Source organism: Gadus chalcogrammus, chromosome 15, assembly GCF_026213295.1.
Source record: "Gadus chalcogrammus isolate NIFS_2021 chromosome 15, NIFS_Gcha_1.0, whole genome shotgun sequence".
NCBI classification, from domain to species: Eukaryota; Metazoa; Chordata; class Actinopteri; order Gadiformes; family Gadidae; genus Gadus; species Gadus chalcogrammus.
In genome coordinates, this window is record NC_079426.1 from 16,565,119 (window position 1) to 16,583,339 (window position 18,221).

Genomic DNA, 18,221 nt, shown 5'->3' on the forward strand with positions numbered 1-18,221 from the left:
GGATCGCCTGGTCCTCTGCCAATGCTACCGCGACAACAGCTTTCCGGGTGGCGTCCATGTTTTCCTCCAACGACCGAGCGAAATAATAAAACGCTTGAGGCGTGGCATCAGATCCGAGATCCGAGTCGGTTCGCAGAGAATACTCGAACGCACCATGAGATACCGCGTTTGTGATTTTCAAACATATTCAATATGGGCTACAATATACCATTAACCTCTGAAAATTTAACATTCATTACATATTATTACTATGTCCCCATGCATATCAACGGAAAACATAGATTTATAACTTCTGATTGGATACACTGATGTGAAGAATAATCATAAATGAATAATTTATGTACATTCTCGCTTTTTGCTGTCGGTGGAGTTGAAGACTTGACAAACGTTGCCTGGATGTTGTATTCACTCATGGGGCCTTTATTTGCTAGTTTGCTGATCACTAGACACAAGCCGCAGTGTCCACAGAGGACTGCAGCACACACTATACATGCCCCAGTGCTTGGTGTTGAAGGGAAATGACTGAATTGGGATTCGCTGTCGGAACACAACCAACCAATCGGAATCACCGGGTAACAAGCACAGCATACTTTTAAATCTAGAACGAGAAATAGAAATGCACGTAACATTAATTTGCAACTAAATGTAATCTAATAACAATTGCAGCGTGATTAAGTGGCTTACATTATAAAACAGTCTCTATATAAACACACACACGAGGGCATCCCCTGTTAATGGCTCATAAGGTTACCGTTGGTCTGCTGGACATCAATCCCATGGTTAACCGTTTTTTCATTTAATGGATTCCTTCCCTATAGATGTTCAACCAACCGAAGAGCAGTAATCCCAGCCTAAAAAACTGCTTAAGCCAATCAACTACCTCTCTGGGTACGTTTTTTTCATTCTAATGGTTGAGCTCCACGATAAAATGAGCATTACATTTCAGTGTATTGCGGTCTGCATTACAGTACCCCTAAAGACTGATGACACATTTACCTCTAAATGAAGGGACTCAGAGAGTGAGTGTATGCATGATTAAAAGTGAAGATCGTTAAGAGGACGGTAAATTGAACTGACATGAAGTGTCCAAAAAAACCTAATGCATGCTTTTGAGAACGTGGTTATGGCTGCAATGGTGGCCGGCTTCTCTGAGTATTATCAAGTACCGTTATCCCTGTGGCAAAGCCCTTCCGCTGAATGTTCCCCGAACCACCATGTTCTCCTCTCCCTCTTCCTTTGTTAATTAAGCCCCCTGCCCATGATAAGCGTGGGCGGCAGCGCCAGAGCTGGGCTGGATGTAGGAGACTGGCAGCGTAGGAGCCTGGCTGGGCTGATTCTGCACTGTTGGAAGATGATCACCAGGTATGGGGAACCTTGGACCTCAGCTCTGCTAAACATTGATCCTGAGAGCATCTCAGCGTCCCGTGCGAGGTAGAGCTCCGATGTTTGTCACATAAATGATGATTTGTAAAAGCTAGAGCGGGCTCTTTTTAAGCTTGTCATGGACATGACGCCTCACTTCCTTACCTTCCTACTGCCCTTTCCATGTTAGCACATACAGCTGCACAACCCCCTTCGGCAGAGGAAAACAGTGTTGATTGGCCCAAACACCATCAGCACCGTCCAACCTAGACGAACCTCACCTTCGACCGCCAGATAAAGAACGCCGCTCATCATGCTTTTCTCAGCCGAGAGCACCCTACTAGTGCAACTCCCTTTATTCCCACCGTTCTCAAAAGCAAATATCACACCTTCAAACCAGTCCTAAATTCTGCTGAAAGACTGCCAACACGTTTAGAGAAATGTGAGCACACTAGAATATATTTCCAACCTTTATTAAATCGCCTGTAAAGCACCAAGATGCACATTATAGCATATGTGTTGATCCTTTATGAGCCTGAAAAAAAGAGTGAGATCTGTGAGTCACGCTCCTAGTCTTCCCCAGGTCCACATTCACAACCAGAGGGGCTCGGGCATTTGCCGCAATTATGGAAAGAGGCGCTCCTACTGGAAATCAGATCAGCAGAACTTGTCAAACTAGAAAAACTGTTCTTCAGATAGGCTCATCGGAAATCCTGAGCCATTGTTTTTAATTAACGCTTTTTTGAGCATATCCGATATCAGCCTTTATCATTCATTGACTTGGCTTTTATCCATCTCCTTGTTCATTTAAATTAAATTAGTATTATTATTTTTTGTTTTACAAAAACAAAACAAAAGCTTGTTTTTGCCTCCGCTGGGGCATGGATTATAAGTGTTTTACCACTGCGTACCATGGTTTCATAAACCTTATTAGACTTGATTTCACAAGGGTTTTCAATATAATTATTTGACAACTGTTACAAAGAGAAAACACTCACACCGTTCAACACAGGGAATTGAAAATGCAAATCAAATATCAAGTCGAACCCGGGGCGTGCATCGGTGTAATGGTGTGTTCCTGAATCCTCAGACGCCAGCCTTCCGAGTTGCACTTTAGACGTAATTTCCAGTCTCTATAGCGTTCCTGTTCGTCTTTGTGATTGTGTCATGAAACAGAATCATGACAGAATCAATAGTCGTCGTTTATTGTTAGCTACATTAGCCTTTCTAGAAAACCAGCCCGAAAACAAACAACACAACTTAACATTGTATTGCACGCACAGCAAGACCGTGCAATGCATGAATTGGTGACCGGAATAAAGTAACAATGTAATCAAGTGTGTAAGAGCATTTAAAATCAAAATGAATATGAGCAAAGTGGTACAAATACAAAGAAAATAAATCTCTCCACGGGCACAGCGCCCGTGTTGAGAGCGTCATCACTGCTCTCGGCCTACTTTCAGAATTCCGAGAGATGATGACAAAAAGGGGGGCGTGCCTCCGAGAAATGCCGCAAGAAAGCTGGGAGATTTCCCGACTTCCGACTCGGAAGGCTGGCGTCCGAGGATTGAGGAACACACCATTAGCGCAGTGCGGTGTGGGGTGTGCGGCGTGTTAGAGGATACTCACCGGTGGCGTGGTGACCGCGTCCTTGTCGTAGTACTTCTTCCTCTCGTACTTGTCCCGGATGAAGACCTCCATGGCTCTGAGAGTGTTCAGGGGTTAGGGACCATGTCTCACGACTTGCTTACAAAACACAATCAGAAGGAAACTGACCACTTTTCAGTCAATGTTCCAGCCTTTTCTCCCCTCACTGCTGAGCCAAGGACAGGAGCTCTGTGGCCCGTTAAGCGGGTTGGATCTTATGGTGTACTTGCTCATGGCTATTTGAAGGGGAAACAAGCCATTCGTTCCTAGCTAAATTCTGACAAAACTGAGCAGTACTGTATATTGATTTTTTATTTTTTTTATTTGCCAGTGTGGTACCAAGGTGTAGCGAATAAACCAGACACCCGGTGTATATTGGAAAGACATTGCAATCTGAAGCACAAGAGACTGTAATGGAAGATACGGTTGCTTTGGGGTACAATTTACTTTCAAGAGACAGCTTGGCATCAGACACCAGATAGACTACCCTTATAACTCATCCGGTTACATCCTAACACTTTCCAACATCGATAAGCTTCCAGATCAATACAAATGAGAAAGGGGGGAAAAAAACAACTGGGAGGATTGATAACCATTTTTACGGCAGGACAAAAACCTGATGCCATGACTGAGAAATAAAATATAATGGCGTTAAGGCCATATAAAAAACAAATATAATTCTGTAACTAAGCTTCTTAGTGGAAAAATAAATGCATCCAATAAGAGGAAGCTCTACCTGGAATAATAATCACTGCATGAAGGCACATGCTGCCGTTAAAACACACGCAATACACATCAAAAAGCATCTTCATGCACTTAAAAGGAATGTCCTTAAAAATGAGTTTATGGACAGGAAATTACCTTGCCCTCATATGAAGATGCTCAAATCTTGCTAAAATCTTCCCCTTCTTTCTAACCATTAAGGACTCATCCACTCTACCATCAAGATCTAGGGGAGGATCCCAGAAAAATGAATCATACTAATATGGCTAATTCCTGTCTCTTAACTCCAATCGTCGGGCTCCAACATTGAAACTGGTCATGGCTTTCAAAGGATGTGAACAATGGCGACCACCCGCGCTGATCCGTCTCCCACATAGGGCTGTGGAGATGATTTACGTTCAGGGTGGGCGGGTGGGCACATCTCTGGCGAGGGGCGCCTTTACATCGTCGTCATGACCAGATAGAGCACCGCACTCTGACACGTAGCAGAGAGAAGCACGGCCCCGGGATGCGTGTTCAACACGCCGGACGCGCGCAAGACGCATCGATTCACATGCTAATGGAAAACAAAGCCAAGGGAAAAAGAATACTCCCAGATCTTTATTCACAACGCGCACGCAGACCCGTACAGCAGCCTGATATCCTTCTTAGAGGCTGAACCAAATGCATCCCTCACACACTCTCTCACACACGCACGATTATTTTAGAGATTAAAGACAGCCGCACAAAACCACAATCAACAAAAGACTCCCATTTTCAACATCGCTGCCCCATACCCTTTCCCCACACACACACACACACACACACACACACACACACACACACACACCACACACACACACACACACACACACACACACACACACACACACACACACACACACACACACACACACACACACACACACACACACACTATCTGCCTTTTCCAGACCGTAGCGCTGCCGTTGAGGGAGCTAATAGAGGCCCGCGGAGTCCAGAGTGATGACCACCCGCCCAGTTCCCAGAGTTAGGCCATTACAGCCGGGCTGGGGGCGTGGGGAGGGGGCCCCGAGCTCAGCCCTGCCGGAGGACATGATCGAAGCATATGCTGCTCATACAGCCACAGATGCTGCAGGCACTATAGCATAGACGCTGTTGCACAGCGCAAAAATAGAGAGAGACAGCGCCATGCGCCCGACCATATGTCTTGCTTCTGTTCAAGGACAACATTCTAAGGAAACATAATGAGATATTTCCACTGTGCAAAATAGAGGGGAATGTGGTTTGATCAAAGAGGATTTGAATGGGTTGAAAATAAATAAAAACTGCAAACTGCAACTTCTGTATGTGTATCCCAGATGTGCATTAGCCGGTTACAGGCTCTGGGGGGGTGAAACATTATTGGTTAAAACGTGACTACGTCACTCTCATAATCTGTAGCGATGTTGATTAGATGGATATAAAATCCCTTTCTGGCATACCCAAGTCTTTATGAGGTGAATAATATGGCAGTGGAAATGAGCCAACGATTGGTAATAGGTCATTTGCATTTCATGCAGACTTCCGAGTGCATTTCGCTCCATTTGATTGTATTACTCTAGCAGGGAAGATCATTTTGTTTAAGCCATGAGGTCTTATCTATATAGACAGATTCATAGGCTGGACTCTTATTAAAGCTAGGGTAGGCAATTTATTTTAGAAGCATTTTTTTGTTTGTCGTTTTCCCGACAGCAATCAATAAATCAAATGCTCGGACAAAAAAAAGGAAAAGACTAGGACTGCCTACCCTAGCTTTAACTCATTGATAAGCCTCACTGTTTGACAGCAGGTGGTCCCCTCGCTGTCTAACGTCACCTGTGGTGGCGTTGATGGAGCATCACTGGAGTGTTTAGTCAATGAACCCTTATAAATACGTTGCAACTATCCATACATCAACCATAGATCATATAGACACACAAACACATGCAATTCATTCAAAGACAATGTAAATTGTAAATAAAAAACACACACACACACACACACACACACACCCCAGTTGCAGGATACTGGTCCGTCTGGGGCCGTCTGAAGCTCTCTGGGAGGTGGGCCTCGTACATCAGGCGGGCCCGTCTGTTCCCGATGTCCACCATGCTCTGGGCGGGGGGGGAGAAAGCAGCACTGTTCAGCTCCAGGGAAGGGGGAGAGAACTTGTCTCTCCCTTGAGAGGGAGGCCGGATACAGCTGTGCATTATTTACTGAATCAAATGCAGTGCTTTTCGAACAGTATCCCGTTTTTGCTATGAATTCGAGAACCAAGTGTTGTGGAGAACAAGGTGTGGAGAACAAGAGAGGGCATTCACGCAATAGTGACTGTGTCAATATCAGACATAACAGATTAAAATGTCATCACAGTATTACAATAGAGATATTATCTAAACCCTGAGACCGCAGAGTCTGAAATGCCAATATTGATATTATCTTGTATTGCTGTACCTTTGTTCCCCTACAAAGGTAAAGCGGAGGGGAAGGGGAAGACACACACACACACACACACACACACACACACACACACACACACGCACACGCACAAACAATCTGTCAAGCCCGAATTAGAGGTGGCTGATGGATGGGAAGATGATGGCATAAATGGGGGAGACAGAGTTTTACTGATCAGCCATGCAGGATTAATTAGTCAGCTGTGATTATTACCATGCCGTCTATTCCACTCAGGGAGGTGATAGATGGACAGAGCCCCTAAGCACAGACAGTCACACTCTGACACACGCGCTCGAGGTCAACCACGCCACGTTGCAGTTCACGTGCAGCACTTAACGTTACTCAGTCACATCTGAGGTCAGGAGCTACTTCTAAACAACGCACGTGCATGCACTAGTGTCGGTCAGGGTGTTTGTGTGAATTAGAGCCCGACCGATATATCGGCAGGCCGATATTATCGGCCGATATTAGGCATTTTTCAAACTATTCGGTATCGGCATTTATAATGGCCGATAAATGAAAAAAAGTTGGTAACGCCCAAACCCGCTGATTCAGCCAGAGTTAGGCAGAGTGAATGACGGAGATCGACGGAGATCATCGGTGTTGTTCATGTGTGCAAGTGTGTTCATGGTAAGTTGGCAACTGTCATGAGACATACCTTGCTTGAATAACAATTAAAAGAACATCCCCATAAATTCTCTAAAGTCGTAAGCATGACTTAATCATGACTACCATGTCCAGTTTTGCTGTTGTTACGTGTTAGCTGAGAGTGAAAAGGATTTAAAGGATAACTACAAATAACCAATGTTAGGTAAATGTGTTTGTTTTGTTGCGCGTTTCTGGATTTTTTTTTTATATATATATATATTATATATATATATATATATATATATCGGCCGATATATCGGCATATCGGATTTTTAAATCACAAAATATTCGTATCGGTATCGGCCTTAAAAATCTATATCGGTCGGGTTCTAGTGTGAATATCTAATATCTTCGGTGTTATGTTACTATAAACCGCCTGCTGACGGTTGTGTGTGGCCGTGTCCCAGAGGGACTGAATGAGGTTCTTTACCTGGATCTGTTCCGGGGTCCACTGGTCCAGATTCACAGACTTGACCCTGGCGATGTGGACCCCCAGGTTGCGATGGATCCCGGCGCAGCGGATGCACATGAACACCCCCAGGTTCCATGACGCCCACCGCGGACCTGGGGAGATGAACGGTTTTAGACACATATATTTATATATAGATATACTGTATATTAACATAAAAGCAGCGAACGATAGAAGCACTAAGAAGGTCGAGTGGTGGATTCGTGCATTCACAAAACCCTCATGACTTATGGGTTTAAGGTGGCGAGAAATAGAACACAGCTTTTTGACTCGGATGATACTTGAAGCGACCATGACCAGATCATGAAGCTAACACAAGAATTCTAAAGGGAATCAGGCCTTGGAAGACAACCCATATCTCAAATGTATTATGAGAGAACCGTGACAATGAAACCTTACAGAAAACACTTGCTTCACCTGTGAGCTGTGAAGCCTGCGCCTAGACTCATAACATCGCTCTGTGTGATTCCAATGAAGCGCAGTATCCTTAGATAATTTATTCTGATACCCTGCCAAGTCCTTGTCTTCATCCTCATCCATATGAATCATTCTACATCATGTGGAACATGGCCAAAGGACATGGCCAAAATAATTAATAATGCAATTATTTTCTACACAAAAATGAATCTGAATGTTAACATCTCACACCACGGTCCTTTCCACACCTGGTTACCAGCCAGTTCTTAGCCTTGTGGGAGTTTTCTCCAGAGACGCCCACGCTCCAACGAGCACCCCAGAGAGAGATGCTGATCTACCCCCAGCTACATTAGCTGTTCCAACAGAACCACATTCATCTACAGAGGGAAAGAGCCATAGAAATCAACTGGACCTAGTGATGTGGATCGGGGGGGGGGGGTCTGGGCTCAAGACAGAGTCCGGCTGCAGGGTCCTTGTTCGGAGCGGGGCGTGGAAAAGCAGGAAGGCGGCCAAGTCGGACTGGCTGGTCCGGCCTCCGGCTAAACAGCCATGTGGCCGTGATAATGCACCAGCGCTAATGCGCAGAGGTTTTCTTAATGCGGCTCTCGGGCGAGGGATGAACTAAGCCTTATACGAGTAGTCTGAAAAAAAAAAAAACACAGGCTCAGCAGCAGTAAGCTTCGAGTTTGATTGAATTATGCCGCGCTGAAATGGACTGCTGCTCTACGGAGTGATGGATAGAAGAAGAAAATAATATTAGATACTTTACATATTTTAACAAATTCTCATTAGGACTATTGAGAAATCCAATTAAAATAAATCTGGCCATGTTTGGTGGCAGACTTCAAAAAGATTAATAAATAAATGATGTGTCAAGGATACAGTCCAGACCAGTCTCAGAAACGATTGGATACGAATATGTCTGTAAACATCATTGTTTATGAAAATTGTATTTCAAAGAGGCAGACCGCAAACCCAAGCGTGAACTCAGAGACATCCTCGGATGAAAAAGAGTGCTGATAAATCAATCAAACCCAATTTGATAACCTGGCAGTTTGGAATGGAATTACATGAAAAAAAGGACTCTGGAAACGCCGGGCTCATCGCAGGATCTCCCCGTTTCACCAGCATGAGAGAGAATTCTCTATTAACAGAACCTGTCGAGCGGCGCGGCAGGGGTTGATTGAGTTTAGACAAGTAAATGACTCGCGCAAAAACATTTTCCCCTGAAAATAGAGTCCTCTGGTTGAGTTGATACAGGGCTCTCTGTGCCAGGCGTCCTCGGCTACAGTACGGGCTGGTGAAACGCGCTTATCAACCACAGCATCTACAGCCCAGAGTAGGGCTGCTCCGTTATGGGAAAAATCATAGATCACGATTATTTCAATATTGAAATCCCGATTATTCGAACGGTTATTTTTGAGTTTCAAAACATGATGTATTTATTCAGCATGTCTCTCACTAAAAACACTTTGTAACTGAGAACTTGGAAATTTCGACCTAAACATATACACAAAATTGTCAAAAAGAAAAATGTTCAAATCTAATAATAATGTACAGATATGTATCCAGCTACTCTAAAAAAAGAAAAAGAAGAAAAAAAGAAAACTTGATTATATTAGTTTTGTGACCGAAATCGAAATCGAGATCGAAATCCGATCAATCAGTTGACAAATCTCAGGCCTTTAGGCTAATTTACCGGAGTTCGTGGAAAATGCTCTTTCAGCAGTGGAATGTGAATTTTATTCTCCGTACGAAAAAGAATAACGGCGTGTTTGCCTAGGTGAGGTGCACAAATGATAACAGGCCGCAGCTAAGAGGATGCAAAGAGGATGATTAGAGATTAAATGCTTTCCTGTTTTGCTGGCTTCGGCAAATCAGGTCCATCCTGGATTGGGTTTTTGGGCTAGGTGCTGAATGGCTGCCCTCAGCCAGAGGATCACTTAGTAAGGCTTGTTCAGTGAAGGCTCGAAATGGTTTCCATTCAGAGTATCAACTCAATTATGGAAATGTCAATAGAATTTGTATATTTTTTAGGGAGAAATGTGGTTGAAATTAAGCAAACAAATTGAAATTTGTCTCAATTTAAGGGCAGAAAACACATACAAAATAAAAAGGCATTTGATATAAAAACCATCAAATAATTAAATATGTAATAAAGTATGTCAATAAAGTATGAGCGTGTTAACAAAAATACTACAGTATTCATAGACAATATTCAATACAAGAAAGATTGATAAATATTAATCTGTACTTCTGTTGTTACCGGGACTCAGAAACAATGAGACAAATAAATACACAGTGGGGGGGCTTTCTGCAGCTGCTAGGAGCTTGATTTAATATGGCACGCGTTGTCTTGCTGAAGATCACGTGAGCAACCCTTTACCAGCCTGACAAACAGAGCAGCAGAGACATCCCTCAATACAGCACGAGACGGGGCATTAACCAATCACAGCACAGATATCACAACATGTGACCATGCCGTCCCATGGGGTTCTGCTGAGCACTGGAGGCCCTGCAATCCCATAACCGAATGAAAAGCAGTACGAGTTAAATTTATTATTATTTCCCATTACTGAAGGAATGGGTACAAAAAAAAATTATTGGATGCATAGATTTTAAGTGAACGGATATTGTCTGTATTGTATGCACGAGCCATCCGAAACCCATTTGTCTCAACACTAATCAAAGGATGCATAAATAAACACCTCCAGGGACTGTTTTTCGTACAAACCAAAAAAACACACTTTGTTGTCCTCACAGCGGCGACTTCACCCACCATCCGCGACACGCTGCCAACAAGCATGCTGCTTTTATAGTCGTCTCTTTACATTAGTTCAATTCAACATGAAGAGAAGGAGATTACACCCAATTATAGGAGCAGCGCTACAGCAGCCACAGAAAAACCACAACCTGCCAAAGGCACCGCAAAGCAAGCAACACAACTTGGACTAATGTGTTAATTACTAAACTGATCGAGCGTCAATGCGTGCGCGTGTATACTCCTGGTGCGCAGCGTACATCCACTTAGGTTCTAAATGACTGATCACTGGCCGAGCCAAAATCAGACACTCAAACTGTTTAAACTTGTGCCATTGTGTGCGGAGTGCACACACACACACACACACACACACACACACACACACACACTTCCGAGAACACCCAGGAATGAGAGACACTCAATTTCTGCGAATACGTCTGCATTTGCGTTTTTTGTGCAGTGATAGGCAGTAGAATACACCAACGCAGCAGCGATGTCAGTATCTTCTGTCTTGTGTGAGGCGTGTTCTCGGTGCCACCCCAGGCCCCCTCTGCATGATGAAAAACAATGGCAGCCTCCAAGCTGCTAGGGCGGGGCTGCAGCCAAGTGAAGACGGGTGCAAACCGAGGCTTTTAACGTCCTCCCAATGAGTCTCTCAATCAATATTTAAAAGAGACCCAGAACAAACGGGCGTGGGACGTAGACGGAGAGGGGGGCAGAGTAAGAGAGACAGAGAGGGAAGACCGCATCCAGCAGATGCTAATGCAGAGGGATGAGGCTTGAATTAAGACTAGCCCTCATTGGCTCCCGCCCTCAGCTGTATTACGGCTGAATTAAAGCAACCATTCCTGTACTGTTTGCATTGCATGCAATTCAAATAACCTTTGTGGTAACCTACGCTGCCGTTGGCATATTGATGAGACGAAAACACAGCAAGACTTCTTCAGATATATTACGTTCAGTCAAAGTAGATATTCAGTACATTTATTCAGTAAACTTCTCTGAGCTATATTGTAAAGTTACACTACTGCATGCTGGTTGGTATATGTACCCACATATACAAAAACACACACTATAAGCTAGCATAATGATACACAATGTTACCCCTTTTCCCTTTCTTGTTAGTAAGGAAATGGAAGAAGGGAGTAGGCTACCCTGATGTATGGGTGTACCTACACCCTCCAACACATGAATGGAATCAACCTATTCAGACGAAACGTTTCTTTTTATATTTATGGCTATTAAATAAATAAAAAAGTAACATACCCAAGTTTGGCTGTTGGGCTCATCATCTTTAATAAATGTTTAGCACTGTTCTTTACGAAATTGGCAAGTGGGGCTCTTAGCCCGAGTAATTCACCAGAGGCTGCTAAAAAAAGAAATTGCATTAGGGCTCAGAATGAGCCAAGACCAATTGAAAAAATATAGCAATACGAAAATAAGAATAGCACTCTGCTGCTCCCTGCTGGTTACAGAGCATACTGCAGGAGAATTGCCCTGCAGTAACAAAAAACAACGGACTCAGTAGTACAGACACAAGGAGAATATCAATCACGGATCGTTTGGCACGATTTTACTCGCAACCAATAGGTGATAACAACAGTTATAAGAACAGTTTTGTTATTTTTAGACAATGTGCTTACAACTGGCATATTGAAATTTAATTATATAATGAGCCTCGGCTAGTTGCAAGCTGGTGGTACAGGCAGCATTCGGACACTCGACCCAATTGGTGCTCTGAACTGCCACTGTGCATCAGACATGGCGGATGTGAACGACCAGATGACATTCAGACCAGCCCAGGACTGGGGGCAGAAGCCCTGCTGGGCCCAACATCACAGAGGAGGGTCGCTGCTCCTAATGGGGAAACTACCAGCTAGCCCATGTCCTCCACGACATCATCATACATAAAGACCACCGTCTCCTACAGTGGAGGAGTCTGCATGTGCATGCATGCATGTGCCTCTGTTATGAGAGTGAGTCATACGAGTGTGGATGTGTGTGAGAGAGCGAGAGAGCAGCAGCACCAAGGACAGCATCACGGCAAGCCAGGAAGGCTTGCCAGAATCTGCCGTGCTAGCAGAGGACAGCAGAAACGCTTTAACAGGGTCTCCTCCTCGTGAGCCCACAGACAGACACAGACACACAGACACAGATACACACCTGGAGGCGTACCAATAAACGTGTTTTTGGTGACCTTGGAGACAGAAAACAGTGAAAGGCAGATAGTTTCATGGTCTACTCTATGCCACATGTTTTGTTTCAAAGCAGATTTCCAATTAGAGGTGCGGCTAATTGGTTTCATGTTTAGATGACTAGACATGCAAAAAAGAAATAACATTGACAGCTTGAATCAGCTTAGACATTGAAACCAACAAGCATTATATGTTGATATTATTTTTGGCCAAACATAAAAGTGAGGCAGCTGAAAAGTTTGGACGCAGAAATATTATTGATGCTCTCAACCAAAGGTTTAACCTAGCTCAGTACTTGATTCAGTACTTGACTCACTTCTTATTGAGGTTTGGTACCTCTTTTACGAGAGACCTGAAAGCAGCACAAATGTACAAAAACTACTGGGAATAATAACATATCTTATACTTTACAGTAGGGCTGCAACTAACGTTTATTTTACTAATCGATTAATCTGTCGATTATTCTTTCGATTATTCGATGAATCGGATAAAAAAAAGAAACATTTGTAATTGCCGCATCTTTATTCAAAAACTGAACATTACTTTAAATTCACATGGAAGACTGAATATAAAACACCAGGTTATAGCTCCAACGTCCGGAACTATTAAAAGTAATATTAAATAATTAAAACAATTAAAAAAACATAACCTGGGATAACACAAAAAAAAAAACATACATGTATGATACTTTATATGTATATAAGGGATGTCCATGGTTAACCGGTCAAACCTATTGATACCATTTTTGAGACTCCATGAAATAGAACTTGTAATATTGCTTTATTTGCTGATAAAATGATGATAGTTCAAGATAGGACATTAAACAGGTCATAATTCTATCTTTCTTTACTATCTATTTTATATTACTGTGAAAACAAGTTTTCACCAAAATCTATTTTTTTTTCTTTTTTCTGTTGCAATTTGAACGCATCAATCATATAACTGAGTCCGGGGGGACCTGTACGACATCACATTTGGGACACGGTTTGTGACCATTGGTCCATTTTTTTTTTTAAGAGCTTCACTGAGCTCTATATCCTGCCGATTTTAACATGGATTTAAAAACTACATCACTATTTTTAACTGACGGGACTTTCTACACCGTCCGGTTGTGTGATTACTACCGCTGCTTTGAATGACTGTTGATGCACGCGGTGCCGAATCCGAGCCCGTATTCACAATGTCTGCAGCAGCAGCAGCTGACAGTTTTCGGTTGGACTACTAGACGGATACTGGGTTGAAGGACTTTTTTTAACCCAAAGACAGTGAAGGTACAACACTTTTATGTAGGCCTACAGTCCAGTGTTAAGATATGACCAAAATACAAGCTGTGGTCGCTCACACTAAGGCCCTTTCCCAATCCTTTGCTCTAAAGAAAATCTCAGCCCTAGCCCTCGCTGTTGCGCGTGCACGCACCGTGGAGCAATGTCCCAATATCACTTTAAGGTAGCTTTAAGGGGTAAGGGGGAGGGCTAACATCCCCTAAAAATTGAGATTTTCGATGGGCACCCTCAAAGCGATTCAGTTCTGACTTGCTCCCACGATACCTTGCGAGAAAACGGAAAATCCAGAATATCTCTAGACAAGATGGAGGACGAAACGATATGCGGAAGGATTGGAAAAAAACACCCAAATGTAAGTATTTCTCTGTACTAACTCGTAATTCTTTATTAATTGTACTCTGCAGCCCGGCCAGGGCTTCGAAGCCGGCCAAGGACTCTCTGAGATCGCGAAAGTCTGTGGCCGACTTTCGCGGAAGATCGCGAAAGTCCCCCGCGACTTTCAAGGGCCCGCCCGACCCCGGTTCTCGGCCAGGCTGCAGCCCGTGGTCGTGGCTCTGCTCCCGGCCGAGACCCGGAGGTCGGAGCGGCCCACTCTGCGGCCGGCCGTCGGACTTTCGCAGGCCGCCCGACCCCGTTTTCTCGGGCCGGGCTGCAGCCGTGAATCGTGTCTCTACGGCCCGGCCAGGAGCCGGGGGGTCGGGCGGCCCGTGGGGGGTCCGACGGCCGGGCTGCAAGCCCGAAAAGAAAACCCTGAAGACGATGATTCAAATCCTCCGTCGTACTTCAACTTAGAAGTAACATAACTAAATCAATTTTCCAACCGGTTCATCTTCGTGCAAACCATTTAACAATCTACACACTTGTAGCTTCAATAATATCGAAACAGAATTTCGATATCATTCATACTGCTTCGTGTTCAGCTGTTTTCATTGAAGACGTCAGCCCATTCTGATACACCTACTTCTAGACATCGTCAACCATTCTTTTTCAACCGTTTACCATCGTTCAACCATTTTAACACATCTACCACATTGTACGCATACTATCTAAACGGAATTTTGATAGCATTTATACTTTTTTCAGAATCACAGTTTTAGATTCAATCCGGCGTCGTTTCAGTTGGTTATAATAATCGACGGTCACATAGCAACGCCGGGAAACACACCCCGCCGAATAGTCGAATCTCTGGACCTGAAAAGGCAATCTGATTCGACTCTGAAAATTCAGAGTCGGGGACCTGATGAATCCTGTAAACCTGGCAGTTTACCCAGATTCCGATGTTCAAATGTCTTAAAAAAGGTTAAGCTAAAACATAAAGTTGTTACATTTTGTTGTTTAAAAACGCAAAAAGATGTAATGTTTCAGAAATATGTTTAAAAAATATGTTAAAAAATTTGTTTCAAATGTTTCAAAAATATGTTCCAAATGTTTTAAAATTATGATCGGAGATGTTTGAAATGTGTAAAATAATTAAAGAAAAAGAATTGGGGGGGGGGGGGGGCTCAGCTGAATTTTTTTCTCTGAGGGGGGCTCACTCTCTCACACTTTGAAAACCCCTGCTTTATACTAATAAATTATATTATATTAGTAACATTATATAAGTAATATATACTAATATATTATATTATATTAGTAATATTACATGGTTAATCAACGTAATTTTTGGCAGTACTATATTGTGTACATAGCTATTATATATTGTATGTAACATATGGCCATATCACCCAGTTCTGGCATATAATTCCTAATTCCTTCTTATTAGTTTTCTTTCAGGACATCGTTGAGTCCACTGCCACCAGCCCCCCCACCTCTCCCTCATGCTCCTCCACCCCAGGCACCTCTTCCACCACCCCAGACACCCCTTCCAAGAGGAGAGTGCCAGGGAGCAGGCGAGGCATGAGGAGAGCGAGGCAAAATTGGCGGAATGGTGGAGAAGATGTGGTTCTCCACCATTCTCTCAAAAGCTGAGAGAGGGGGTGTGTGTGTGTGTGTATTTTTAGGTGTGCGTGTGTGTGTATTTTTTGATGTGTGGTTCAGTGTTTATTTAAATAAAGTGTTTCTTCTAAAGTGTTCTTGTTCTTAACCGATTATTATCTAAGGCTGCATTCACACACCTTTCACATGTAGCTAAGCGACATTCAAAATAAAGGTATATTACGAGGGACAAATAGTATTATTTATTTTTATTTTTTTTCAACACTTTATTTAAACATGCCAATTACAAAATATAAATACCATTTCAGGTTAAACATCTTTACAATGGGTCTTGCTCGTTGCCCGAGACAATGGCAGCCAGTCTGTCTTGTAACATTACCAGGGGTCTGGTTATCTGCTAGGGGGCACGGGGAGGCCATGATGACGTCACAGTGTAGGGTTGTCCCATTTGGTAGGGTCGGTTAGGGGTAGCAATGAGGGGTAGCAATGAGCATGAGCAATGAGGGTTAGGGTTGAGATGTAGGGTTGAGACAGTGAGCAAAGAAACGGGATTGGGCCTAAAGATCGATGTGGGCGTGCATGAACCATGATCCAACCTGTCGGCGGCTGGCTGTAAACAGTGCTGCGCCTACGAGTAACTTATTAATCACGCGACACAACGAATCGACGACCAAATTCGTTGCCAACGCATTTAGTAATCGATTTTTATCGATTTTATCGATTCGTTGTTGCAGCCCTACTTTACAGTAGGGGTGTAATACGGTACGGTTCGGTTCATACCTCGGTTCAGACAACGCGGTTCGGTACAATGAAGGGGAAAGAACGAACAAAAATGCAGAAGGCAATTCTTTTTTTATTGTGCATGTCTCAGGTTGTAACACCTAGTGTCATACAGTCCCTCCCCTGAACTAGCTGCAACAGCCTGAACTGTGTAATCTAATTACAGTAAACAATAAGTACCCCACATCATCTCCAGACTCCACCCTTAACTTGTAAACAAAAAAAGACAATCAGTTATAAAACTGAAAATGCAGCATGTCTTATTTATGAAAGTGCAAAGTACACAGAATAACAGCCACTACGAGCCAGTTCCCCAATGACCTGTCCACAAACGTGCTGTTTTTTAGAGGGGGTTCAAGGTGGAGGGTGGGAGTGTGGCCCTGTGCAGCTTGCGGCCACGGTACCATGCGCTCGTGTTTACAGTGTTTACAGCGCACACAGCTTTTGGCCGTGTTCTGTAAATATTCTAGAACACTCTGGGTGCTCCAGCGGGAGTCCCGGAGCTCCATATCCAAATAATATCATATTATACATGGATATCTAGATCATATAATATATATTATCACGGCCAAAAGCTGTGTGCGCTTCCAGACGATATTATGAAGCTCAAACGACTGCGTCAGGGTTCTCCGACGTCTCTGGTTCTTCCACAACAATCTGAAATAGACTGAACCGCGACATGGAGGAGAAAGGGATTGTTGCCCGCGATTATTGACCGCAATTGTCTCCCACCGGAGCCCCACAGCGGGCAGCACCTAGGCGGTGATGCCTCGAAAGCGGGCAGCGGGCAAATCCCTTTCGCCTCCATGTCGCGGTTCATGAACTTCAGGGAGTCAAAGCCAAAGTTTCTTTCCCCCCCAATACCTTCTCAACCATGGCTGAGATAACCCCAACTACGGGTCTCGTTGTGGAAATACCAGAGACGTCAGAGAAGCCGACGTTCCCGGCGTGCGCCATAACACGCTCGGCTACCTAGGCGCCAATCAGGGCTGCAGTTTAGTTGTCCCTGAAGAACTCACGTATCTAACATTAGTTCTGCATTACATTAATTAATTCGCAAGCCAGTTTTATTTAATTGTATACCGTGTATGCTCCGTGTAAATCCATGCACTGAACAGTGACTTACGTACCGATTCGGTACAATACATGTATCATCGTTACAGCCCTACTTTACAGACTGATACAAATACTCTGCGAGCCACTATAGTTAGAAGAAGTGGGAAGCTTCATTTGTCTGATTAGTAGAAATCCATTTCTGTCATCTACGTTTTCCTGTTAGAGGTCTTTAAGCTTTTGTAGTACTCTCAAATGTATGTGAAACTCTCCAGATTACTACAAACTATTGAAAACTTCTTCAGAGCTCATCTGGAAAAAATAAGACAAAAGAACCAGGCTGTTTCCACATCTATGTTGGTGGGTAAGATCACTAGTTCCATGGAGCAGTGTGGTAAAGATAAATACGCTCCAGAGAGTACCCCATCAATCACATTGCGAAACAAGCAGCAAACTGGACTGTTTTGCCCCTGAGTGAAATCGGCCGGGCT

The 18,221-nt window shown here is 43.7% G+C and overlaps 1 protein-coding gene across 4 annotated transcripts in view; it reads right to left on the reverse strand.

Moving 5' to 3' along the window:
• LOC130404789 (stromal membrane-associated protein 1-like) overlaps nucleotides 1-18,221 on the reverse strand; it is a 75,754-nt gene that overhangs the window by 52,311 nt on the left and 5,222 nt on the right. For all 4 annotated transcript variants that reach the window (XM_056609689.1, XM_056609690.1, XM_056609688.1 and 1 more), the window contains exons 2-4: nucleotides 7,268-7,401; nucleotides 5,761-5,846; nucleotides 2,992-3,067 (exon numbers count right to left, since the gene is read on the reverse strand). In XM_056609689.1, coding sequence (XP_056465664.1) covers nucleotides 2,992-3,067; nucleotides 5,761-5,846; nucleotides 7,268-7,401 — 296 coding nt within the window. The remainder of the gene's footprint in view (nucleotides 1-2,991; nucleotides 3,068-5,760; nucleotides 5,847-7,267; nucleotides 7,402-18,221) is intronic.